The 26,906-nt window shown below is 39.2% G+C and overlaps 1 protein-coding gene across 4 annotated transcripts; it reads right to left on the minus strand.

The window, feature by feature from the left end:
• Positions 1–618: 618 nt before the first annotated feature.
• On the minus strand, positions 619–25,332 carry LOC127002465 (protein strawberry notch-like). Of its 4 annotated transcripts, XM_050868452.1 has the most exons (28): positions 25,262–25,302; positions 22,569–22,592; positions 21,856–21,949; positions 21,540–21,713; positions 21,142–21,282; positions 20,774–20,833; positions 18,507–18,640; positions 18,310–18,372; positions 17,751–17,816; positions 12,742–12,856; positions 12,303–12,512; positions 11,359–11,699; positions 10,876–11,117; positions 10,463–10,616; positions 10,082–10,216; positions 9,722–9,869; positions 9,357–9,500; positions 9,164–9,250; positions 7,579–7,668; positions 6,769–7,107; positions 6,332–6,496; positions 5,776–5,888; positions 5,327–5,598; positions 4,916–5,031; positions 4,504–4,691; positions 4,067–4,305; positions 3,636–3,832; positions 619–2,917 (listed from the first exon to the last, which is right to left on the minus strand). In XM_050868452.1, the coding sequence occupies exons 1-28, from the start codon at positions 25,280–25,282 to the stop codon at positions 2,790–2,792; spliced, it is 4,200 nt and encodes a 1,399-aa protein (XP_050724409.1). In that variant the 5' UTR covers positions 25,283–25,302; the 3' UTR covers positions 619–2,789. The 4 variants fall into 4 exon arrangements, with proteins under 4 accessions (XP_050724409.1, XP_050724416.1, XP_050724424.1 ...); XM_050868459.1 differs by lacking the exon at positions 22,569–22,592 and having other exon boundaries at positions 25,262–25,332; XM_050868467.1 differs by lacking the exon at positions 20,774–20,833 and having other exon boundaries at positions 25,262–25,301.
• Between the last annotated feature and the right edge of the window lie 1,574 nt (positions 25,333–26,906).

Below are 26,906 nucleotides of genomic sequence, written 5' to 3' on the forward strand. Positions count from 1 at the left end.
AATACGCCTAACGCTCGCTGCGAGCGTTTAGCAATGAAAGGGTTAATATATAATGGATCAGAGAAACACATTCATAATCCCCATGTTTCAGGAACAAAAAATAGGGCATAGTAAGGCAAATATAAATCACATAAACAAATCAGCCAACATACCTTACTTAATGTCACGTCAAGTTTTCAGTCCAATTTTTCAATGGAAAATCTTCAAGCTGGAAAGTGGAGTATTCTGTAAAGGAACTAATTTTTAAAAGCATTTATTACCATAATTCATAACTATTTACAGGTCATTGGTTATTGTTCCACCATTTGTGAATGGTAAATCTGAACACATTTGACCAAAGTACCTTGACATGATGGTTGCAGGTCTATCACCATTAACATCAAAGAGGTTGCTTGTAATGGCCGTGGATTCTGAATGTGGAGGACCAAGGAGAGACAAATGTATCCAAAGATATGCCAAGGCAAGTCAGAATTCCAGGCCTGTCCTGTGCTAATTACTGTGCTGTGTGTAAGGAAATAAATGTCCATACATCCATTACAACACAGGCTATTCAAAACAGTTGATGAAAATTGTGGCTCCCTTTCTTAACATTTAGCAGGATCAAGAAATACAAAAGAAAACAAATATCCAAGTATTATTGACTTCTACATGTTTATCTAACAGTTTGGTACAGTACAGTGTGTAAGTACAGTCCTTACGATGGTTGTGTCCTGTTGCAGTTGACTGGTGGGGAATGTTCAAGGTTACTACCACACAGAACTCCATTGAAGGTGCTCTTCTTAAAAAAACTAGATCCTATTACTTCTCCATCAGCCAAATGCTTTCATTTCTGATGGGGGCATTTCGTATACAATGTACAGCACGATGAACTGCGAAGTCGAGACATTTTATCAATTATGAATGAGATCAAAACGCAACTATTTGGATGGTGGCCAATTAATATCCAATATCAGTATAAAGATGTATATAATAAAACTAACAAATAATACTGAAAATAAAACTTTTGTGACAAAGGATTACATCTGGTTTAAGCCCATAAAATTAATAATTTGCCCGCAGGTGAAAGAAGTGACCAAGATATGGTATGAATGGCATGACTGACCTAATCACAATGACTCACATGGAAGAACACCTAACACTGCACCTGTCAGCAGGAGGGAATAAGCTCACTTCTTGTCTCCACAACCAACTAGACTACCTGGTTTACTAAAACCAAATTTTCATGATTTTTCACCCTAAATGAGCACTACAAAGCATCTACTAAATGGTCTAAACCCCAAGAAAAATCTATTTGGAAATGTTATGAAATTACTTTTTTTAAAACTCAGGAAGAACAAACACAGTTGCGCTCCCTCCTGCTGCCAACTGCTACTGTGGTACCACTTGTACTATCTACACTGTTGCCTTGCGGCACCATATATTTGGCGGCTGGCCCTGGAGCTCTAGGTGCATCACACAACACCACCTGCAACACAACTTTGACTACTGTAAGCTGTACATTTGATGAAGACCCGTTTTTGCTGAGGAAATCACTGTAGCCAATCGCCTGCATCACCCTGGTACAAAAAGCTAGGGACAGAGCTCCAGGACAGCGGCGGCAACTTACGCGCTCAGGTCATACGAGATCATGTTGTACAATACTTTGGAAAATGCCCTGTAAACTGATGCTGAGTACCTGCTGATGCCTGTCTGCTGACCATCAGTTATCCACATCCACTGCACTGCCAGTTTTGAAGGTACTGAAGAAGCTTTCACTGAAAAGATACTTTTAACTTCTACAGATGTGCATTTCAAATAATTAAGAAAATAACAATATCAAGTTTTTTTCTAAAGTAAGACTAAAATCATGTTTTCTAGAAGTAACTATATATCTTTATACAAAGTATGAAAATGCAATTATAAATATATACATCAAAGTCCGCAATGAAATAATATCCGGAAGATGAATGATAAAGTCAGTGTACTTATGTCAAAATAAATATGAGACGAAGGAAAGAAATTAAAGGTGAAATGACTTTAAACCTAACATGGTGCAATGCTGGACCAGACCTAATAATCCTAAAGAATAAAATATCATGACTCAATCATACAACAATGTAATCTTGAGGGGCAACATACAGTAATTTGTGCACACATAATACACAATGCAAATTACCAAGTGCCAAATTCTAAGAAAATCTACATTTCTTTACTAAAATTGATATCTACTGTACTTTCCATTTCTAAAATAGTGGTCCTTGGCTTAACAGCAGGTACACTACACATGTCGATAAATAAGTGGGAGTGGTCATAACCTAACAGGTAACTTGCCTAAGTAGCAGGCATCATCCAAGAGGGTGACCCATGAGCCTGAAGCACTAGCTGAGGTCAATGGGACACCTCCTGTGGCTGACCACCTGTTCTTTTCAGCACCCAATCACAATGTGAAAGCTGTCCAAAAATTGGAATAATGCTACACTGCATTTATTCATATGTAACTTAACTTTTTTAAAGTAACACAATCACATTCCTTTACCTTCATCACCTCGGCATGTCCAGCAGCTCCTCCAGGTCACTCATGCAGCACACGCAAGGAACAGCCGGTGTCTTGATAAAACTGTATCAACACTCCACATCAACGTTACAAGATAGCAATTAAGTGGTATTTACGTGTGGAGTTTGTACCTCTAATATTTCAGGAGGCAGTGAAGATACAGTGCACCTGGCTGGTTCCTCTTGTTCCTTTTTACTCTTTTTTTTCTGGAGTCCTTCACAATACTAACACTCACCATAACTTCTCACATTTCTCATTATTCCTTATTACTATCTTTACTATCACGGCTTTCATCATCTGAGAATTTTTCTTCAAACGACTCGGTGCTCTCTTCCTCCATCACCATGGACAGCCGTTCCACCAGGTTGTTTGGAATGAGGGTGCCTGTCAAGGTTGTACTTGGTGAATATCATCATCACCTTAAGTCTCATTCATACCATTTTCAAAAACTACTTCCTGACAAAGTACATCATGAGGCACTAGGGTCTCCTATGTGGGAGGGTTATAGTCCACAAAATTCATATATATTGAAATTACATAAAATTGATGCTACTTGCTTAGATGGAACAGTTACACTTCACCCTTGTTTTCAATTTATAACTAGAATTTACCAAGATCTTCATGCTAAACATACAAATATATCAAAACACTTTAATGTTAACTGAATATGCATATTGTGTCTACTCATCAAAACAGCCAGAGTGTAGGCTCTTTAGACAGATGAGAGGTTTCTGCTCATGGAAAGTGTACATATTTTTTTTCCCATTTGATTAAAAATTTCAAATTAGGCTGAGAAAAAAAATTCTGATGTTCCTTAGTCTACTTCTCCAAGTGATGGTGCTGCCCAACACCATACATGCTACACACCTTTACTCTGTTTACTGGTCAGTTCACATTTTACACAAATTAGAACATCCAACAACTCACATTCAGTGTAAGTGGAATCCATACTAATGTTACACTACTTGTCCATACTAATGTTACACTACTTGGCATGGAAGTGTAGCAACTATACTCAGTGAAGTAGACTGGAAGAAAGCTGTAGGGATTGGGTTGGGCTACCTAGTGAGACAAAATAAAAGAGGAAGTAAGAAATACTTACCAACGAGCTTGATGCCATCCTGGGTCTTGAGGCGCACCACCTGCATCTTGGTGGCTGCCGAGTGGGGCGCTGAGGCTAGCACATCTTCCACCCGGGCCCACACATTCAGCACCAACCCACAAAGCACATGGTAGGTTCGGCGCCGTAGCCCAATTTCACACTCCATCCCACTGTTCACCCTTCGGCAATTACCTTGCCTGTAAAATTCATGGTAAGTAATAAATAGACATCCTGACAACAGAAGGTGAAGGTTGGGGAAACTAACCCCTCTAAACTATTGTTGAGAACATTTGCCAAAACTATTAAAGGGCCATTTTTGACAATTTCAACTGGTCAGTGTCACATTTTTTATGCAAAACATACAGAATATCTGATGAAGAGGTTATGGGTTAATATAAAAGAAAATTTTCCTTCTTCAGCTGCTCACTCACCAGTATGCATGAGAACATATGTGACTAGAGGCCTTGAACTGCTCCTCCCAGTGCTCCTGAGCCTCATCTGGGGTTACTTTCTTATACTTCTTCTTCAGGTCAGAGTACGCCTCTTGCTTCATCTGCATGCCTGTGTTAGGTCTGTAGATGATGAACATGCGAGAATTCTTCTCTCGCTTCTTGTTTGCTACTGATGGTTCCAGAACAGCCAGCACTGCTGTCTTCTTATTGTTCCTCACCTGCATAAATATTGCATGTTTGAATACAACTTAATTACCATAGGCTGAAAAATATGACTGATAGCATATTGCCTTTCCTTTATGTCTGTAGGAAATTAAAAATGGATAGAATACTTAAAAATGACAGTTCAAGATTAAAAGGAACAAAATTTGATTGAGAATGATGGTTATGCAATCTCAAAACTGGGAAAAGCTTACCTGATGAGAGAGGTAGAAGCCTTCCAGGTCTCCAGTAAGCTCCGCCCACTTTTCCTGGATCTCTGCCCACGACAGACCACGCTCCACCAGCACAGTGTGGAGCTCCGTCTTGGCTGTGCCCGTCACATGCTTCCCTATCCAGATCTTGGTCTTGGTCTTTTTACAACCCTCTCCTCCAATACCCAAATCTGCGACAAACAATAAATAACTTTTTACATAGCCAAAGCATATCTTTTGCACCAACAGACAGCATATATTTAGCAGCCTAGACTTTAGATCTATTGGCAAAATAATTGACCACAGCATATTGAAAACCACGAAAAAAATTTCACCATAAAAGAGCTACCAAAGTTTTGCAGTTCTAAAATATTTCCAGCTGAAATCGACTCAACACCCTTCCACAACAACTCACCTAGGATGCCCATGTCATATTTGCCCGTCCTCTTGGCCTGGGACACTATGGCATTTAGTGTGTCCGTGAAGTATTTGAATAACCTATTTTGTAATTCTACTGGCATACCTAATATTCTGAAAAAGCAAAGAAATAGTTCAATTACTGCCAAGCTACGACACTTAAATAGTGAACAGTGTTCAAACAATTTCAAGTGACAATATATATTTAGAGACTGCAGAAATTAAGAGCCTACTTGCAGATATTATTGTCGGCAAAAATGTGAAAAGATGCTGCTGAGGATTGCTGATAAGTTTAAAAGGTATGTAAGAGGAGTGAAATTTATGTTGGCAAAACTAAGGTTATGGTAAGTGAGAGGGCAAGAGAGAGGATCATCAATATTAAAAAGCCATCAAAAAAGAAAAAACTTACCTATTAAGGAATTTGCTCATGTTGTTATAATCTTTGTCTAATTGGTATATGCTATCTTCCTTGAGAATTATCCCCACCCCAACTAAGGCATTCTGGATATCAGAGAAGAAGTCGCCCTTGTAATCATCAGGGGGAGGAACTATAGGGTGCTCATAGCCCATCATGGTCTTCATGGTGGACTCAAGGGCCATTCGGCCATATTTGGTGTCAATGTTGAAGGAGGAGAGGTCCCTAGACTCAGTGGCTCTCCTGTCGCCATGTGTCAGCGCTCCCTGTGTGGGCGGTATGAATTAGCTTCCAGCCACATCTAACAGCATACAAGGAATTCATCAACCATATTCATTATTACTTAAAATACCAGATGATGTAATAGAAAATCTCATTAGTAATATTCACTATTACATGAAAAGCTCTGCAGCTTTATAAAAATCTATTACACTGGCACTTACCAAACTTTCTAATCTCTTCGCTACAATAGATGCAAATCTCCGCTCTCCAGCAAGCTCTGAGATGAGGAACACATACTCTGGAGCATTGACTTGGTTACTTCTGTGAGTACGACCTGGAACCAAAAGTAAAGCATGTCATTTTCACAATCAATTATCTGCCAAACAGTAGGAGACAATGAGCATATTGCTGCTACTGATATATGACTGATCCATTTACAGTAATTTTTTAGGAACATAACCAAATCGAATAGCATGGGATGACTGTACCCCAGGATCCCCTCCAACAGAAATGGCACAATTTTCTCACCCCAGAACTACCGATAACCTGAGGATTCACCCTTTTATACTAAAATTCTAATATCATCTTGGAGCCCCTGTGCATTCTTTTTTCATTGTGTTCATGTAGCTAATCAAAACTAAGAAAAATTTTTATTACACTGCATTAACCAAAAACGGGTCCCTTAAACCCATGTAAGGCAAGAGGTGTCTGTTCCAGGAAGTTGAAGAAGAAGAAGAAGAAGAAGAAAAAGAAGAAAAAAAGCAGGAAAGTACTCACCAAACTGCTGGATTGCTCTATCAGCCGACCATGGCAGTTCTAGGGTTATGTGAACTCTTCTCCTCTGATTGACAACTCTTCGGTCACTCTGTAGCGAGATGCCGGAACTGGCAGCCTCGGAGATGATAGCAATATCCTTCTCGGAGGCCATGAACCTCTCTTTCTCTGTTAAAAGAATTCACAGATCATCAATACCACTAGCTGCAATCATTCTCTGTGTCCTTTCCTTTATCCTTAATTTTGAGATAGTATAACATGCCAATTAATAAAAGTATCCTTTCATCATTTTCTATTATTACTCATTATATAGTGAATACTTGGGCCTACATTTTTCTCAATCTATGCTCTGCTCTTCCTCAATTACACTCAATTAGATATAATAAAAAAAGTCATAGTGATTACCCTGATGAATGACACACAAGAATTGCACAACTCACCCTTGATATTCAGTATTTCAAGGGGCACATCAGCCTCAGAGCGTGACTCATACATGACCTGCCCATCATCACTCTGCACAACGCGTCCTTTGCGTCCCGTCATCTCAGCCACATTCTCTGGCCCGCCCAGCTCGTCAATCAGCTGGTCAAGGGTGTTGGGCGGGAGTTTCCGCCCCAAGTTTTCAATGGACTTCAGTAGGTCAGCCTTCAGCTTGTTGGCCTTCTCCACATGGTCCCTCGGGGGTGGGGGCGGCTTCTCTCCATTCTCCGCTCGGCCCTTCCCATTCTTTTGCTTGTGATTCTTTGGCCGCCCTCGTTTTTTGGGGCGACCCCAGTTTTCTGCAGAAAAGGTGGTCACATTACTGTTCACCTGCCAGGAGCCTACTTACAAGCACCCAGAAATTAAGCTAATTATCATACAAACAGCCTCACAGCTAACAGTCTCAAGATCCATTGTTTTTTTCTTCTTGCATTTCTATCAAGGTAAAGTAGGCTCTCACCAATAACAACTTGCAAATCAAGTGTGTGGGCCCCATCTAAATCATCACTGTACACCCCATGATTACCAGAAAATGGGTGAAATTCTTGGTGGCAACACTAATAAATTCTCTTTATACATGGATTTTAATGTCACAAAAATGAAGTTTTTAAAAATAATAGTGTTTTTAGGCATCTATTAAATATTGCCAGCAAGAAACTACTGTATCTAAAGAGTTGGGTGATGTTGTGGTTGTTCACATTTTTTATACTTTGCCACTGAAACCATATGAATGAGGCATAATTCTGCAAGTATAATATAATGTTACTAACCTTCCTCTTCAAAGTCACTTATTCCAGAAAATTCAGATGAGGCTTCAGAGGAATAAATATCCTCTTCCTCCTCCTCCCCACCGCTGTCTCCTGTTTGAATAATTAAGATTAATGTCATTTCACTCCTTTGAAAATAATTCATAAAAGGTTCTCCTATAAATGAATAAAAAAACATTAAAATTTGTCAAACCACTCCCCATCATCCCACTTCATACTACATGGGTTCCACATGTGCTCATTTTTCTGAGGTAAATGAGTGGCCAATTTACAGCTGAGGATGCAGTCTATCGCACATTTCATGTTACTACACAGCCTCCATTTCTGGCCTTGCCTCTCTGTCCATAAAAAAGTGAGCCATCAGCAATTATCTGAATGTTCTTTGCAACTTAGCTATTAACCTTAACAAATATTCAGTAATTAACCAACCTTGAAAGATGCAAATGTAGATAAATCAACAATAATTCAAATTAACAATTAAACTGGGACACATTTAGTCATAACTGTGTGGGAAAAGTCATTAGATAACCAAATAAGCTATTCATTACTTGGGAAAAGCAACAACAGTGAATGAATAAATATTTATAAGATAAATGAGCATCTACAAACTGTCCCCTGCCATGGAAAAGTAACAGGCTGCAGCTGAAGTCTTACTCAAGGAATTTTCTAACACCAAGCGATCATAAGAGTGAAACATGTATCTTGCATGTGATGACTTCTTTCTCATTCATTTTACAAACACTCAACAAAACATGTCACAGTAGAGAAAGGAGTAATTGGCAATGACTTATCTATACCCAAATATTACCTAGGCTTACGACTCAAATTCTGAAAATGTAGAGAACCTTCTGAGGCTAAATACATGTAATCTTTAACTTACAACTATCTCTTGCTAATCTATCACGTTAAATCTTGCACACTCACTCACACCACATATTTCTAAAATAAATAAAACATAACAGCTTAGGGAGAAATGATAAAATCTACGTTGAACAAACTGTACTCAGCATGCACAGTTCCATGCAAGACTTTCCTGAACATTAAATTTTTCATATTTACAAAAATATAAACAGATATGCTATAAAACCCACAAGCACAACTTTTATCACTACCAATCAAATCAAATCTGGCAAACTGAAAACAAAGTGACAAACAAATTGAGCATTGTTACCTAGAGCCTGGGCTGCAAGACAAGAGAAGGTGGGCCAATTAGGGAATTACTCCACAACCAGTCGGTAACGAGATTAAGAGTTATCTGTTTAGACAATGACTTTCCTTGAGACTGTTTTATAACTAAATTTTGTCATTTAAACTTTCTTCTTGACCAGTCAATGCACCATAGCCAACAGTACCTATGTCACTCCTTCCTCTATGTTTCTCTGTTTGTTTCCATTCCTTTCATCCTTTTCCACTTAATGAAGAAAAATAATCTTCCTTCCTCCATGACTTCTATACAGGCAATATATTTCAACTTTCATCAACATTTCATTCTTCCAACAATGTTCAGCTCTGTCTTTGAAGAAAAATAGATGCTGGCACTGACAGTGAAATGAAAATGAAAACATACATTGTAAGACTCGGCACTAACCTGACATCTCAAAGTCTGAGTCCTCTTCATTATCTGAGTGAAGGTCCTTGAATCTTTTCTTGGCTGCTCGCTGTGCTGCCTGACGCACTGTCAAAAAATTAATGCATTTTAGTCCTATACTGATGTGAATAACAGTAAAAACACATTTATGACACCATGAACATAACCTTGGTAGCATGTAACTATGCCTTACCTGGTTTCCTCTTGGAAGTTTTTCCAGTGACCTCATCAATAATATCTTTAAATTCTTTGCTGGTTTCTGAGATTCCCAAGATTTTATTGATTCGATTTCTGTCTGGTGCTGGAAAGTGCTTCTCCACAAGGGTCTCCAAAACACCTGTAGGATGTTCAAGTAGAAATTTAACAACTAGCAAACTTTCTGCATTATATACGGCAGGGCATAACCCTTTCTTGTATACAATTTTGAAACTGTATGCTATCAATCTGGGTAAGAGAGAGAAAAGGAAGGATAGAAAAAACAAAGCAAAGCACAAAAGAATTTTGCCTTGGAAACTGGATTCATCTCAAAAAGTATATAAAGCCAGCAGCTTCACAGACCTTTAGCAGTTGAGACAAAGTCAGAGAGCTCTCCATCATCCTTCTCAAGCTGCTCCAAGGTACGAGCTTCCCCTGTGGACTGCAGACCAATCACCACACACCTGTTCGTCTTGACAGCATCCCTCGCTAACCTCACGGCATGTTCAACCTGTTCCAAAATCAAGAAAATACTGAAGAATTCTGCAATTTATACAATTCTCATGCTTCTAATATGTCTTTATAAAGCATATGCAGCATAACTTGTGTGAAATTTTTCCATCCCTGACTGAAGAATGTATCTCATCAGCTCCAATTCCTAATTTAGAATACACACGTTCCTTCACTCAATGACTAAACATCTTCTCCGACTCCCCAACCCACCTTTGATGCTATACACAAGTACTTGAAGAAGCGCTGATGTGAAGACCAAAACTGACCCCACATGGACTTCTTCATTCCCTTCTCAGCATTAATCAGCTCTGAAGCCTCTTGGAATTTTTGTCGTGCATCCACCCACTGGAAGATTTTTGTTTAAAGAAAAATTGTATTTAAATATCTATGAAATATGCATGGTGCATGTCACAATAAGATATGAAAACCAAGCAATATCAATGAATATTGAATCCCCAGCACAATAAGATCTTAAGTGGAAAAGCAATGAGGGGCAGATAAACAAATATTTTCCTGTACATATCACATGCTCAAATTTTTTTTTAAAAGAAAAGAATTATATCTTTTGAAAACATACATTCTTATACTCACCAGTTTGACAGACTCATCATACATATGCTTAAAATCTTCATCTAAAGGAACTTCCTCTATCCTAAATGCTACACCATGAAAACTGAGTTGCCTCGCAATGTACATCCCACGCAGCTTCATATCCATTGCCACGATCTCCATAGCACCAACACCTCTGTGGGACACATACTGACTCAGTGCTTTTATAATAATTTGAAAAATCGTTCATAAAACAAATCTTCAAATGTACCCAACATGAATATGCACAAAATATTATGTTTCAAAATAAAGGCAACATTTCACCATGAAGATAGAGAAGAAATAGTATTTTAGATTAGAACTGCAAGATGCTCCCTGTACTACTTATCACCAATACTGATACTGCACTCTAAGCCACACAAACCTGTACAGCCACACTCCCCCTTGGCACTAACCTCTTCTCCACGGCGTTAATAAAGTCACTGAACTCTGGGAAGGGTGTGCCCTTGCCCCAGATGCCTAGCCGAACCATGTAGGCCATGTTCTTGGGCTCTGAGGCACCTGTGGCCGAGGCATACACCACCCTGGCCTTGGGGAGTCTGGTCTGCAACTCCAGCACTGTCAAGCCAGTCTTTGTGGGCTTTCCAGATCCTACTGGACTAAGGTTCTTGGCTCGGTGGCATTCATCAAACACAATCTGATCAACAAAATTATCATGAGCCTAACAGAATGACCATACATATAAAATTTGTAATTTCATTGGTCTATGTACACCAATCAAATTGTTATAATTAAATACTATGAGAAAGATATTTATAAAAACTACAACAATAAAATTTAAATTTGTTTTCAACAATATTTTCTCATTCATATGTTCTATCGGCAGTCAAAAGCAAGGCCACCACCTGGAAGCAGCACAGCAAGACACATATACTCACACAGCCATCAAAGTCATCACCACACCAGTTTAGTATCTGCTTTAGCCGGGTCTTGTATTTGCCCTGGCCACTTGACGACTCTCCTATCAGGGCAGAGTAGGTGGCGAAGAGCACGCCCTTCTTCACATTGCCATTGAGGTCAGAGTTAATCTTGCCATACTTCATCTTGCTGAGGAAGTTTACATTGATGTGGGATGCACCAATGTCCTTCAAGTCTCTCTCAGCATCATACTTGAGGTCATTGGACACAGACACCCAGATTGACTTTTTGCGGCCCTTGAGGTAATTTTCGTATATAATTCCTCCAATTGTGCGTCCCTTACCTACACCAGCACCATCACCTGTAAATAGAGAATTATAGCTCAGTAGGTGAAAGAGTTCCCATTACACAATCACCAAATAAATTACCATCACCAAATGAATCTTTTCATTAACTAAAATCCTGAAATGTAAATACTACTGTATTTACAGTTCATTAGCTGGTTGAAGGTCTCGGAGATGGGCATATGTAAGGTAATTAATTCACATGACCAAAAAGAATCAGTATGAATACAGATGGCTTAGGCATCATACACTACTTACTACATCTGACTGGCTTCCTTCTACCCAAACCCAGTTTAGTCACTGCTCATGTGAACCTGCAAACATGTTAATTGTTGTTTGTTGAAGGATTTGTACATGAAAAATTTCTTTTTTCTATGGTAAGCCAATGCCTGTGATGGGTGACCACAGGCACACTTACAGTTGACTCCCAAAGACAGGTCCAGGCCTAGCAGGGATAATGGCCCCAGGCTGCCTCAGATACACCTTGGGTGCTCCTAACAATGCTTACCAGAAGTACCAAGGACCCCTGTCTTTGCGTAGCACACCAGTGAGCAGCCCAGGTCTCCACACGACCCCCAGAACACGAGAGGGAGAACGGAACTCCGGCCCTCAATACTGACCGATGAGGAAGCCTGCCCGGGTCCCATCAGGAAGGAAGTGTTCATGCTGCTGAGAAGTGTAGGTGATGCTCTCTAGCTGCAGCGCAGACAACTTCCCAGTCTCGATGGAGTGCTGGGGAATGTCCATTTGGTACCAGACATCCGGAGGCTCAACTGAGGACATGGATGCTGTCTCCACAACCTGGTCCGGGTGCTTGATGCCAACCTTCACTGCAGGATGTGAATAGGGGTGTCTTATACACTGGTAACATACATATAAATGAAAAAAAGTGTGAAAATACAAAAAAAATAATTACTACAGTGGGGTATACTAAAACTAACACAATTATTATTAGCGCACAAATTCTCACTGTGCATCTTCCTCCCTTCACCCTCAGCCCCTACACTACAAAAAGCATGCAGCATACAACACAATTATCCCAAAGAAGGAGGCACTTACATTTGGAAGGCATGTAATCTGAGTACGTTTCAGCAACACCCATGTTCTCATCCTCTTCCATGTCCTCCTCTTGGGCAGGCTGGCTCAGCATCAAGGGATTCACCTGCATGCCCATCTGTAGGATCAGAAACACTGTAATACCACAACCACCACTCAGCTATTTATGAAGTAGTGCATGCATTTACACACACACACACACACACACACAAGCACATATGCACACACCACATTCCTTTCTTCTTAGAGCCCAGCATCATATAATCAGCTATTACCAGTAACCTACATAATTTAGAGGAAGTAGGTAATATGCATCTTTCTTCTTGAAACTTACCATGCTAAATAATCAGACATATGGATGAAATTACCTCTCAAGACTTTTACAGAGTTAAGCTTTGGAAGTCAGCATAGTGTCATTCTTCCATATCAAACTGACATATTCAGCAGCAAAATCAGGTAAGGAGGATAGCTGCTGAGGTGTAATGAAAAAAGCAATTACATAGAGAAAAAAAACTTTGTCAGCAGTGGAAGACATGGACCTATAGTGACACAGTGAGCCTTAGAATAGGGAAACTAGTTGTGGAGGCATACTAAAAGGAGAATAAGAAGTAGGAGATCTTTGTGTTACAAAGACTCTTGCTTTAGTCTTTGAGTAAATTCTGGAAAAGTGCAAATTAAGATAATAGAAGATAAATACACAGGCTTGAGAAGTAAGAGTCAGTCATTAGGATTTACATAAAGTAAATAAGAGAGGTGACAGAAAAAGCCTTACAAAGCCAAATCTTGAGAAAAATTATACAAAGTGATAGATCCAATACTACCTTGATTGGGAATTCGTGGTACCTATCATCAGCAGTGTCTGAGCTCTGACACAAAGATTCCATGACTCCATCCATCCTTTGCCTGACTTCTTAAAACTGGATTCCCTTTCACATAATATCTCCAATTCCAGGGGCTAACTCTGCCTTCAGGTGGCTCAGTCCCCTTGTGTCATGAGGAGGACAATGCAATCTACAAAATAGCTGAACATTCATGCTGTAAACAGACAATCCACAGAGTAGCATCGTTGAAGTACTATGCTTGTATATTCTGCATAAGAAACATTGTAACAGGGAAATATCAATGTGTAATGGAATAAAGTTACTTCCTTACACTTGGAAGCTATGCATTCAATCCCACACTATTTTCTTCAAAGTGAGAACTGAATTCATGCTTCCTCATCAAACAGAGACAATCAAAAGTGACACATCAATCACATTCCCCAAACATACATCAAAATTAATTAAACATCAAAATTATTAAACACAGCTGAGAAGCAAACTGCATGCAGGCATTTAAAGGATTTACTTTTTTTAGGTTCATATTAAAAATGCTATAACTATAAGAAAAAAATAGAATAGCAAAACCATAATATTTTCTCAGATAAATACACACAAACAAAAAAGTTCCAAGTTACTCAACAGGATATTTCATTCGGTCCATTTGCTGTACATTTACCAAAAATTCATTTCTTCTTTCATTTATCTTTTTCTTCAAGATAAATGTGTCCCAGCTTATATGGTCTTTTTTTGTATAGTCTCATCTATTTCAAACAGCCATTCTTTACTAAGTACTGAATGGAAGCTATAGGACTTGCTGCAAGTTTCTTCCTCTCTGACATAACACTTACCTTATTCCATTATATTCTATATCTCATCTTTAATATTTCTTTATTTCTTTTTTATATAGCTGTAAGTTTTGGTTGGTTTTACTTTTATCTAGGCACAATGTCTATTTCAAAACTTTATTGTGAATCGCTTCTGACCCCAGTGTCTTCTCTTTTGAAACATTTATTAATAGCCTACTAGGTACAGTTACATATGTTGTTGTATGTATTGTTAGAGGCCAGCCTTTATATAAGCATAAGCTTTTCAGGCAAAAGACTGACTTGCCTGTTTGCAATTTTCATGTTTGTTCACTGTTGTATCTTTTATATCTAATCCATAACCCCAAATTTAACCTAACCTAACAATACCCTGAACAGTTACCATATACACATGTTGGCTCAGAAAAATAATCTATGCTTCCTTACTATAATAAGACTTTCTACCTGAAGTCTTTCGTTGTTGAATTTTACCCTAATTTGCTGGCAGTCATGTGCTTGAAGATACCCTAAATTTAACATAACCTAACAAAACCCCAAACAATTACCATATGTTTTAACTCAGAAAAATCATATTTGCTTCCTTACTAATGAGACTCTTTATAAAGAAGTGACCTCATTCTTTGTTGATTTATACAATAAATAACTGGCTGTCTTGTGCTTGAAGAGACCCTTAACTTTACCTAACTATAACCCAAACAGTCAATATATATATATATATATATATATATATATATATATATATATATATATATATATATATATATATATATATATATATATATATATATATATATATATATATATATATATATATATATATATATATATATATATATATACTCAATAAATTCATAAATGCTTCCTTACTAATCAGAGTTATTATCTGACACAGTGAGCTCTTCCTTAGTTGATTTGTGCCATAAGTCCCCGCCTATCATGTGTCTGAAGATACAGTAAACCCTCAATATAACAGACTTATTGGGGGGGAAACGTAGTCCTTTAATGACAAAAGTCCATTATAAACGGTAAAAATTTAAAAATACATGTAATAATACCGACGAACCTAATAAACATAGGTATATAGTTTATTTTTATTGTGTATGTTGTCTGCAAGGCACTGAGGCTGCCAGGATGGCAGTGAGACCCTGCAGGGGGGTCATATTGTTACAGGTATGGATAAAATCTTACAAGTAAGCCCATCTCGCACTGGCAGACAAAACTTTTTTTGGATAGTTTTCGGTGTTATGAAATAATCTGATAACTGTTTCTGTCATAAATCATGAAATGATTGATATTTCAAAGCCTGTTGTACACACGCTGCCGCCCACCGCCACTGCTGCAAAACAGCTCACAGAGAGAGGTTCAACTTGCTTACTGTTTCTATATATCACTCACTGCACATTAAGATCACAAATGAACAAACTAGAACAAAATCAGGCAAATTAATGCTTTTAATGCTGTGAATTTCCGCAGTGTGCATGCGTGGTGGACAGCAGAGCGACTTTTTTCTGAGAGAAGGTATTTCACGCAACACCGCTCCGAGTAGTGGACTATCCACCCCCCGCAGCCCTGTCCAGTCCCGCACTGCATATTTCCGCCGCCCTACACCACGTGCCAAATAAATCTAAACTAACCAAACCTAACCTATCCTACCTAATGAGGCAGCTTCACCCCCCTCAACTCCCTTAAACTGTGTCAGTACTGAAACTCACAAACACCTGGCTATTATCCATTACATTTCCATCCTGGATTGATGCATAAGATTTTCTTGTGGTGTAAATCTGTTCTTCATTTGAATGTGAACCACAAGGAAAACATTTCATCAGGTGGGCTGAAAAAGACTACTGAAACTGAAAGATGGGACAGCAGATAAAGGGAGGAGGGCGAGGTGGCTAGAAGACGCTATTGCAGTTACCGGATGCGGTTGGTTCAAAAACTATTCTCAGTCAGTATCCATGGATTTCTGACCCTCTGACCTTGTCTGTTATGTCCGAAATATGTTATAAGCGGGTCCTTAATATCGTGGGTTTACTGTACACCCTAAACTTACTCTAACCTAACCTAACCTAACAAAACCCCAAGCAGTTACTATAGGTCTTGACTCTGAAAATTCATATATGCTTCCTTACTAATATGACTTTCTAAACAAGAAAGTGAGGTCATTCTTTGTTAATCTATACCATAAATTGCTGGCTATCAAGTGTTTGAAAAGATACCCTAAACTTAACCTATCCTAACAAAACAAATTTTCTGAAACGTCTTCCCACAAGAGATCCCACAAAAATATGCCTCTCCCACAAGTTTTTCTTGTGGAAATTTCTCATATGTGGCAACACTGTTCTAGCAGTGCAACCAAGTACTTTATATGAGAACTGATTCTGTAAAGGAGGCAGAGGCAAAGATATTTTTACTGACTCTGATTCCAACACTGGCCAAAAGTAGCCAGCTCCAGGGGCTCCAACTCCACACCCATGCAAGCTACAAAGGTAAAGGAGACACCCACTTTGCCTCCACCTGAACATGAATATACAAATAAAAAAACTCTAAACTGTATCATTTGTGTGTTTCATGTACATGTGTGTGCACATATGTGAACTTTAATAAATTTTCAGATAAAAAGGATCACTTCTTATTAAAATCCACAGAATCAAGTCCCTCTTGCTTAAAATTTTAGTACCATAACACCAAGCAAGTTCTAAATTTTGACTCACCGAAATCGGATTATACACTCAAATTCTCATACTCTCTTATGCAAGTTTTTTTATGTTAGCTCATAAGAAGGAAATAAAAGAAGCACATCATTCCATCTGACTGGCATAGCTAAAGAAATACCTGTCTTCTGTAATATTCTTACAATCAGATGAAAATCAATTGCAAACTTGGTGCATAAGCCATGACCACATGAGAAAGCCATAATATACACTACTTCCTAGAAACTTTTAGAACTTATGCATTCTTTGTATGAAATATATAAAATTTGTCTCAGAACATGCAATCTAAACATCGCTTCTCTCTGTTAAAACTATGAAGCCAAAGTTCTACACGAGTGTTTAGTTTAATGTCAGTTAATGCTTCCTATGATGTTATTTCATGGGAGACTGGTCTACTCAGAAGTAACAAGGACTTGAAGAAATGACATAAGCAAACAATGGTGGGCCAAGTTCACATGTGTAGGCTGGGAGCTCGCCCGTGGCTTTTCAGGGACACATCTAAAATTGCTACACAGTCTGGGCTTCCAGGACCCTAATGAAAGGCTCCTTATGTCTTCACAAATGATGCTGATATCATGAGTGTATCTGTGTGCCACTGTGAGCATACAGCATCACACACCCTGGCCACAGAAAAAGGCAGGTGGAGGGTGACTTACCATGTGGGCCTGGGGTGGAGGTGGTGGGGGAGCATAGTATTTCATCATTTCCATGAAGCTAGCAAGCTATGGGCACAGGGAGGGAAACGGTGTCACTGGTAAGGTCATTCACTACGCACGCCAGGAGATAACGCAAAGTCATAGTATGATTTCACACTGGTTTTCTAACTACTTGTGGTTTATGCAAAAACTATAGGAGTTGAGTTTTTTTGTACACAGGGGATACTTAGCTTGAATATAGGTATTGGTACAACACTATTTTACCTATGTTACGGAAGGCCAAGTATAATGCAGAATGCACACCTTTTTACTACCAGACGCATGACACAATCCAAACTAGAGGTGGAAACATGACTGGTTGACATCCCAAAAAACAGCCCAAGAATGTCTTGTGAGGAACATGTAAACCTGAATCAATATAGCCATAGGTTTGCTTGGTATAAACCTCGAAACAAAGTAGAGAAAACATCAGTCCTGGTGAGAGGGAATGTGAGAGAGCAACACTGTGTGACCAAACAGTAGATCCAATACATATAACAGACATTCACTTAACACTCACCCCAGGATACATGCCCATCAACTTCTGCATCTGTGGGGCACCTGTCTGTGACATAGACATTGCCTGCAAGGGGTAAAAAAATAATTAACCTTACAATGAGAAAGACACTACTTGTTGAGTCAAAATAGCTGTACATATTCTTGCAAACATATATAACAAGTTCATCCCAGTGTGCATTATGATCATTCTGAGCTTACCTGTTGCATCATGATCTGTGCAATTACGGGGTTGCTCATATCAAGACCAGGTGACCGCATAGCCATGAAGGACTGCATGGCTGATAAAGGGCTGCTGCCCATCATGCCCAGGCCGCCCATCATACCCATACTCGCTGCCCAAACAAAAAGAGGTTTGGTAAAGGTTCTACAGCACCAGAAGCATGGCATCCACAATAAATCCATCCTAACCTAATTATAAGATTTTATCATCTTAGCTCCACAAAAACAAATGAGTGCTTAAATATTTTTCAAGGGTAATTCTCCAAAAAGAGCTGCAATACACATTGAATAAAACAAAACTAGTCAAGTTATCTAATGCTGCAAGTAGCAGGGCTTTAAAAAATGTTTCCCAACAAAGCTGAAGAACTGCACAAGCAACTACATGGGCAGCAGTGCAATGTATATTAGATACACCTTAATCTCTATATATTAAATAATCTTTATCCAACATTCCTAACAGATTACCAAAAACAAAAAATCATAGTTTAAATTGCTTTCATGATTTTTCAATATTGGAACATGCAATCAGCTAAATTTGGGGCATTAATATATTTCTTACAGTTATACCACTTCCATAAAACTGACAAAATACAATAACAAAATAGTATGTGGCTGCCATCCCTCCATCCCTCATGACTCACAAGTATGACATTTATCAGCTATGCAGTTAAGCACACAAACCTTTTCATTCTGTCAGATAACATAAACCAAATCTTCTTTCAGTGTATTTTCATATATGCCGCCAGATGTAAAAAATTAACAAAGTAACTACTTAGCTCAGGGGCATGACAAAATTACCACTGAAGAATAGCACACAAAATGGTAAAACTTATAAAAAAAAGAGCAAAAAAGCTGTGAACATTAGTAATGGTTAAACCATTATTCAAACTTAGAACCCTCCCAATAACTAAGAGTGAGCTTTATGCCTGAACTTTAATAGACAGACACTGGCAGCACATATCTGAAAACATCACCAAGGCAAAAAATAACAATTCAACCAATATTATCACATAGATATTTAGAAAACAACACAGTGCAGAATTTATGTTAAGTTTTCATGCAATGCCATGGTGGACATAAAACAAGGAGGAAAAATAAGTTATAAAAATAAAATATGAAGCACACAAATATAAAGCCATCAGCAATGTGGTATGGGTGAGAGAAGCAAGTGCACAGGAAATATGTCTGATAAGAGGGAAAGATGCCACAAATTCTCATTGCCAAACAAGTGGCAAAAAAATTTTCACAGAACTCAACACCTGACGTGGCATTGTAGGAGAAGTATGTAATGTTCAGGCTAAATACCAAATCACCCCTGCACCACTTATCACCATCCACCAAGCCTTGGGGATTGACAGGCCAAACAGATACTCCCTTGCTCATCTCAATCACTCCACAAGAATTCACCTCCCATACCCTTCCCCCTTTCACTCTATCACTCGTCCCTTCCACCATCCAGTCCTCCCCTCCCTTCTAACCCACGCATGACTGAGGGTGGTGCGCCTAATTTGAACATTCCAGCTCACACCTTCCTACTTCCACCCACAGAAAAAAATTAGAGCATCAGTAGGCTCCAGATTCTTGGTCTTAAGATTACACAAATTGTATATTTTCTCATACACTGCTCATTCTACTATTCAGTTGTAATTAAGTTAAAATTTGTATCAATGTGATTTTATTTTCTCTTTTTCTTTCAAATACTTTTCCCATGTTCCATGAAACAGCATGATTGACTACACTGGTTACAGCAAGAAGCATAAGCACAGTAAAGATGGACACCAAACAACCCATGGTCTTAAGGGACCTTGAGAAGTCTGATGACCCCATTAGTCAGCCCATGGAGAGGCAATTATCTGCATGAAATTAATTTTTGATCATGCAGAATCTCCAATACCTTCCAAATCTATGAAAAACATTTTTCAAGTTTCTTGAGAAAAAAACACCTAAAGCAAAATTTACAGAGTAAATGTGAATTAATAATACACCAGCCACTGTTACTGAAAGGCAGCACACATAAGTAAATAAAAAAGGTATAGCTGTGCAAAGGTGAGAAGCTATAAACTGCAAAGCAACAGTTTTCTAAGTAATTATTTTCAACGCCTGGTTGTTTTATGTATACTTGTTGAGTCTATTTCTAGATTTCAAAGAATGATGAAATTTTTTGTGAATTTTTGTCACAATCCTTTAGTTGAAATTCCCACATGCCACTAACAGTCAGCAAAGGGAGTCACAACACTAAGAGTTACCTGCCGTCAGCGCTGGATTGTAACCCAGACCGAGACCCGACAGAGATGCCGGCACATCTGCTGTTAGGACAAGAGGTGCTGGTCATTGAGACTGCTGGTGGGGACAAGTGTGTGCTCTCTCAACTTTAACAAATGACTGATGAGCAACACCAATAGTACACACATTTAACAAAATCTACTTCCATGGGGAAATACTGATGGATTACAACAATAGCAAGCATCCACCCACCAAGTTTGCATAATATGTATTTATAATTCCAACATGAGTTACATAACTGCCACACCCCTATCCCTTCCTCCCTGCCACAGTGCAATCACACAACATAGTAGCTGAAGCACACAGCCATCAAGGCCTTGGAGGAGCTTACTTCTGGGCTGCATGCCATCAGGGCGGAGGACTTGATATCCTGGTGAATATGCAGATTTGGTGACCAATCCTCGCTGTAACAACTGCTGCTGAAGACCAGCACGGTTCTGTAGCCCTGCTGCCCCCGCCATTCCCTCAAGCCCTGTAGCAACAAACCAGGAATGTAATTAGTTAACTGCTCACCACCTGCAACAACACTGATTAAGCAATATCATTTATTGAGGACATATATCAAGCATGAACCTCATACACACATTTAAATCTAGTACCCTCTGTAGACACTCAAATTAGTTGCTACTGTCACACACCACATACCCTATCATACATGAGGGAAGACATGAAATCAAACAACAACTCAACTCTTCCATCAAAGAAATTTTGAATCAATACTACAAATACCTGAGGAAGAGAGTGCAGTGCTGAGTAAGTCTGGTTTGGGCTTAAGGTCTGCCTGAGATGCCCCAAGAAGGGATTGGAGATTGAGGCCAGAGCTGCCAGCACCTAGAGATGAAAGGTCCTCTTTCTTCACTGGATTTTCTTCTCCCTTCAGCACATTTAGGTTGGTGCCTCCTCCTGCAATATTTTCAAACATTTATGAAGAAAAACAAATTATACTAATTATCATACAGGAAGAAACTACACATTATTTACAGTAAACAGGAAGGTTGTGTGATGATAATTCCTATCTTTCAGATGTGAGAAGCTCCTCACTCACCTGGCACATTCATGTTATCAGGGTCCTCCTCTTCATCCCAATCCTCTGAGTCACTGCTCTCACTCTCATCCTTATATTTGGTGCCCTGCTTGGCCTGCAAAGGGTTCTTTATTATAACAAAAATATCAACATAAGATTATGAACACAATTCCAATCACCAATTATTGACCAAGACATTTTTTTACTCATATTGTGAATTTATTGTATACCTTAATTTTGATACAACAGAGACATTTTTGTTGCCTTATCCCATCACATGCTTAAAAGAAAAGGAGACAATGGATGACATGAAAGAAGAGTTCATTCAGCTACCCTTGAACTTTGACCCATACACTTTTCCTACAATCCTTTTTATACTACATGCCAACCCTCCTCTGTCAATTATTCATTTTATCTACAACTATAAACTGATATCAGTAAAGCAGGAAGTTTCATAACATTTACAAAGTTAGGCTTTTGTTCATTACTCAATCATCTGCTTGGGGCATTCTCTATTCAACTCATTATTGATGGCAATGAAAGGTAGTCATCAACAGAGAACACAGCACATACACTCACGATAACTATAAAACAATTACTCACTACCCAGGAAAAATGGCAGACATCAAAGGTATCAAATTGTAACAAACTAACTCACACATACGGCTAGGGTAACACAATAAAACAATGCAATACGTATAAAGTAAAAAAAAGTAAAACTAATCTTGACTTACATCTTTATCCTTTCCTTTGGAAGACTTGTAATAGAAGTTAATATATAATAATACAATGTACATAACCAGTATTCTGACTATAGTCCACTCCATCTCAGTAAAGAAACTGGCATTTGGCACCGCTCTCCAATATTGTCACAATCAATCCATTCCTTTCAGCATGTAGGAAACTGATACTATACAATAATGCTAAAGACAAAAGAACACATTGAAAACAATAAAATACATCGTATTTGTATTTTTTTCTAAACATACAAATCCATGTAACAAGTATTCTGTCTGTTGATAAAAGAATATATAAATGGGATAAACGTACAGCCTTACAGACAGCCACTGGCAAGAAACCCCCGCCAGGCCGTCCACTAGGCTATAGTATATATTTTACCAATCAAAAGATAATACTTGTTACATGCATCTTTATGTTTAGAAAAAGTGTAAATACAATGTATTCTACTGCTTTTCAATGTATTCTTTTGTCTCTAGCATTATTGTATATCCATCACCTACTTGCTGAAAGGAATGGACGGATTGTGATGGATTGAAAAACACCAATTTTTTTGTAGTGGAATGGACTATAATAATGACCTATACTAATAATTTTAAAAAATCATGAAACAAAAGCTAGCATTAAAACTCATGATTAATGGTTTCTGCAATTACAATAAAACTTGATAAAACACTTTGATTGAATTTTTTTCTATAAATAGCCTTCACAATTTTCTATCATTAACCCTTTCATTGCTAAACGCTCGCAGCGTGCACAAGAGTAACTTGCCGGTGGTGCTAAACACTCGCTGCGAGCTCCAGTGGCCTCAAATTTCCCAAGTACGAGTGTTCCAACACTATTTCTCACCCCACAGCATTGCCAATTCAGTGGGTTTTCCACGAAATTTGGTGGAAAATCATATCAGCCTAGCGCGGAAAATCTACGGACGAGCAACTGGTGGATTTTGTTGACCAATATAGCGACATTTTTGCATAACTCCACCTATCATATGACTGATATTTTGACCAAATAGTTGTAAATTATGCAGTTGGCAATACTGCCCTGCCAGCACCCCATCATCAAGAGATCTACTCAGTAGTTGCCTTACGGCTGACCGTCGCACATGCATAAATGTACGTCTTCACAGGCAACCCCCTGAACATGCCTGTACGTTCACAGAAGAGGCTTACATTACCGAATCTTATAGATCTTGGCCCCCTCTTTCCAATGGTTTTTTTTTTTTTTTTTTTTTTTTTTTTTTTTTTTTTTTTTAGCTGTGATGAATAGTTTTTGAGATACAGAGGTTAAAAGAGCGAGCACAACGTCACTTGCTGGTGGTGCTAAAAGCTCGCTGCGAGCGCCAGTCGCACTCACAGCAAAAAAGTCCCCCTGAACGTGCCTGTACGTTCGCAGGAGGGACTTACATAACCAAATCTTATAGATCTTGGCCTCCTCTTTCCAATGCTGTTTTTTTTTTAAGCTGTGATGAATAGTTTTTGAGATACAGCGATTAAAAGAGATCCCCTTCCCCCGCTGGGTTGCCCGAGTGCACCTGGGGGGATAGTCTCGTTGCATAATTATGATAGGTGAAGCAAGGAGAGGGTTAAAACTATAAATGGCACCATACTTTTGCTTGATCCCTGTCCTGACTATTAATTAAAACATATCAATATGCTTCCCACAGAGATACAGTATTGTCAACTTTACAAAACTTCTATAACTAAGTTGCTGTTTAAGATTTCACACACAGAATAAATCTAGTAGGCTAATGGGGAACTACCCATAAAAGTGCCCCTATGCAGTCCCATTCTCCACAAATGCCCTTGTGAAACAATTTAAGTGTCATCAATCCTATCCAAGAAAAGTCTGAATGAATTCCAACATACTCTTAACTCAAGAATACCTGCTCCTCAACTGCTGCAATAAATGAACCCAATAATTATAATACCTCATCCATACACTTTATTTTACAAATATCAATGTGATAATAACCATCCAAGTAACTTCCCCGTACATATAATTCTCATTATTATGATCTCTAATGAATGTCATGTAACAGAATAAATGAAGGGGTTTGGAAACCCATTAATTTAATGATAATTCAGGATCATGTATATCAGCAATATTCATTTTTCCATAATTTTGTAAACTGTAATTCCAACATTAATGTTGAAGTATAATCAAGGAAAAATATTTAGGAAAAAATATTCATCTCCATGGTGATGATATGAGTACTCTGCTGACTAATCAAGCGGCTCCATCAAGGCTATAGGATGTCCGGCAGTACCCAGGCAGACCCTCCGCCCCTCCCCCTGCAGGTCGGAGGGGCCCTGCAACTTGTGCACAACGCAGCGGGAAGCGGAGGCCTTGCCCGGGCTGGCGGCGCAAGGTACACGCCCACAGACAACCAAGGCAACAATGGACGTCCACCCCTGATAGCCAGCACCAGTTCTGTACCCACTCCGGCGACCCAGACCGTCTACTACAAATGAACACACTCTTGCCTCATCATGTATAAGGTTTGTTTACATCCCGAGGACCCACATTGTAACATCTACCGCAGCTTATTTTTATCGCCGATTCTAAGAAAAGACACGAGTACATTTCTCTCTTAGTACACCGAATGGTTACTTATGACTGTTGCCTCACTTTTCGTTCACTCCTCGACGTTCTCAGGCTAGAAAAACTATTAAAAAATGTCACTTACAGCTCGAGTCGGACGCGGCATCTCTCCCACAACCTGCCTCAAAAATAACTATAGAGGAGCGTGCGAGGGACAGACCGCTCCCAGGAACCTGCAACAACAACTGAGCATCGACCGGTGACGCTTCGAACCCCTTAATAATCTTCTGTAAGGCTACAAATAAACTTTAAATTCACCTAAACTCTATGCCCATAAAAAAATTACTTGATTCTCCCCAGTAAATACGGTCTTATACATGTCTTTTATCTGTAATGGCGGTCTTGAAGTTGATCCAAGGCTGTATGTCTAGGAAGAGTTTAGTTAATTCCCCCCAGTAAGGAGTATCTTTCACCATTCTTTCTCTAGTCTTTCACCCGTAATGGCAGTCTTTCACCAGTAATGGCAGTCTTTCACCCGTAATGACACTCTTTAAGGTGATCGAAACCCTTATGTCCAGGAAAAGTTTGCTTAATTTTCACCCGTAATGACAGTGCAGCGCGGCGGGCCAAGGTTTCGCCGTCTATAGAAAATGTCTGAGCAGGATGGGAGGCCGGACTCAATTTTTTTCGCCGTTAACAAAGGACTTACGCGTTTCAGGCCAGCCACTGCAGGCCAAAAAGGAGTTTACTGGCAGGCGAGACCTTTGTGCAGCTCTAAATCGGCTCCCAGTACTGTTGTTCGCCAATCATCAATAATTCAGTGAGAAAAGAGGGAAGCTGCCCGGCATGTGACGTCACGGTATCCCATTTTTTATCTAACTTTGGCGCGCAGGAACGTGGTCTTGCGATAACCAGGCGTGATTCTTTCAGTTCCTGTACTGCAGAGTCCGTCAAGGCGAGACATAAAGGCCATAACACTTGTTTAAACGAGAATATTTTAATTGTTGAGACTGACACTGCGGGTTATTGATCCGCGAGCTAACCCCTATACAGTGAACATTGGGATCCATGAGTCGTCGGCGGGAGAAATTTGGGAGATCGTCTGCATTTAGCACGTCTTGTCGTGTTTAGAGAGGCAGCGGTCGTTAGGAATAGAAGATACGTTATTCTTCGTACTAACTAACGAGAAAACATTCTCGGTGACAGCGCTCAAGGCTCCTCTTGAGAACTTTGAATCTTCTCATCTTTGCAAGAGCAAGTCTGATTGCTATTGCAACCCTTCCCCCCGTATCCCCCTCACTGCCTCCCTGACCACCCATGTACCTATTCCTCCTCCTCCCCTCCCTTCCTTCCCCTCCACCAGTCCGTTTCCCTCCCATCTCCACTTGTTCTTAACGTTTCCTTGCATCTCTCTCTCTCTCTCTCTCTCTCTCTCTCTCTCTCTGTTACTATCTCAAAGCTTTTCCTTCCGCAATCCTTCCTAAGATTTCGCAGTCACCTCCATCTTGCAATGTATTCCATTTATGTCCTTCCTTCAGTGGGATTCGTGTCCTAGCTACTTATATTCCTATCGTAACACCATTATCAGTAGCATCACCCCTCTTTGCAATTCTTTCAAAAACGTTCTGTTCTTTCATCTTCGTATTCCTATTTCACGTCATAGTCTGCCCCTCCTCTTCGCTAATCGTGTTACAAAATACAGGTATCCACGTTTTCTTTCCTCTTCCATAATATTCGTCCTCCTCAGCATCAACCTCCTCTCCATCCCGTTATCCGACTTCAATAACTCT

This window comes from Eriocheir sinensis, chromosome 2 (genome assembly GCF_024679095.1).
Source record: "Eriocheir sinensis breed Jianghai 21 chromosome 2, ASM2467909v1, whole genome shotgun sequence".
NCBI lineage: Eukaryota > Metazoa > Arthropoda > Malacostraca > Decapoda > Varunidae > Eriocheir > Eriocheir sinensis.

What these genes read in the sequence shown, in the direction of transcription:
- LOC127002465 (XM_050868452.1), bottom strand. Translation starts at nt 25,282, where the DNA reads ATGCCGCGTCCGACTCGAGCT. An exon ending in CTTTGTCTCAACTGCTAAAG is followed by an intron (nt 9,501 to 9,721) that starts GTCTGTGAAGCT and finishes AACATCCTACAG; the next exon opens with GTGTTTTGGAGACCCTTGTG. An exon ending in CGAAGAGATTAGAAAGTTTG is followed by an intron (nt 5,599 to 5,775) that starts GTAAGTGCCAGT and finishes CCGCCCACACAG; the next exon opens with GGAGCGCTGACACATGGCGA.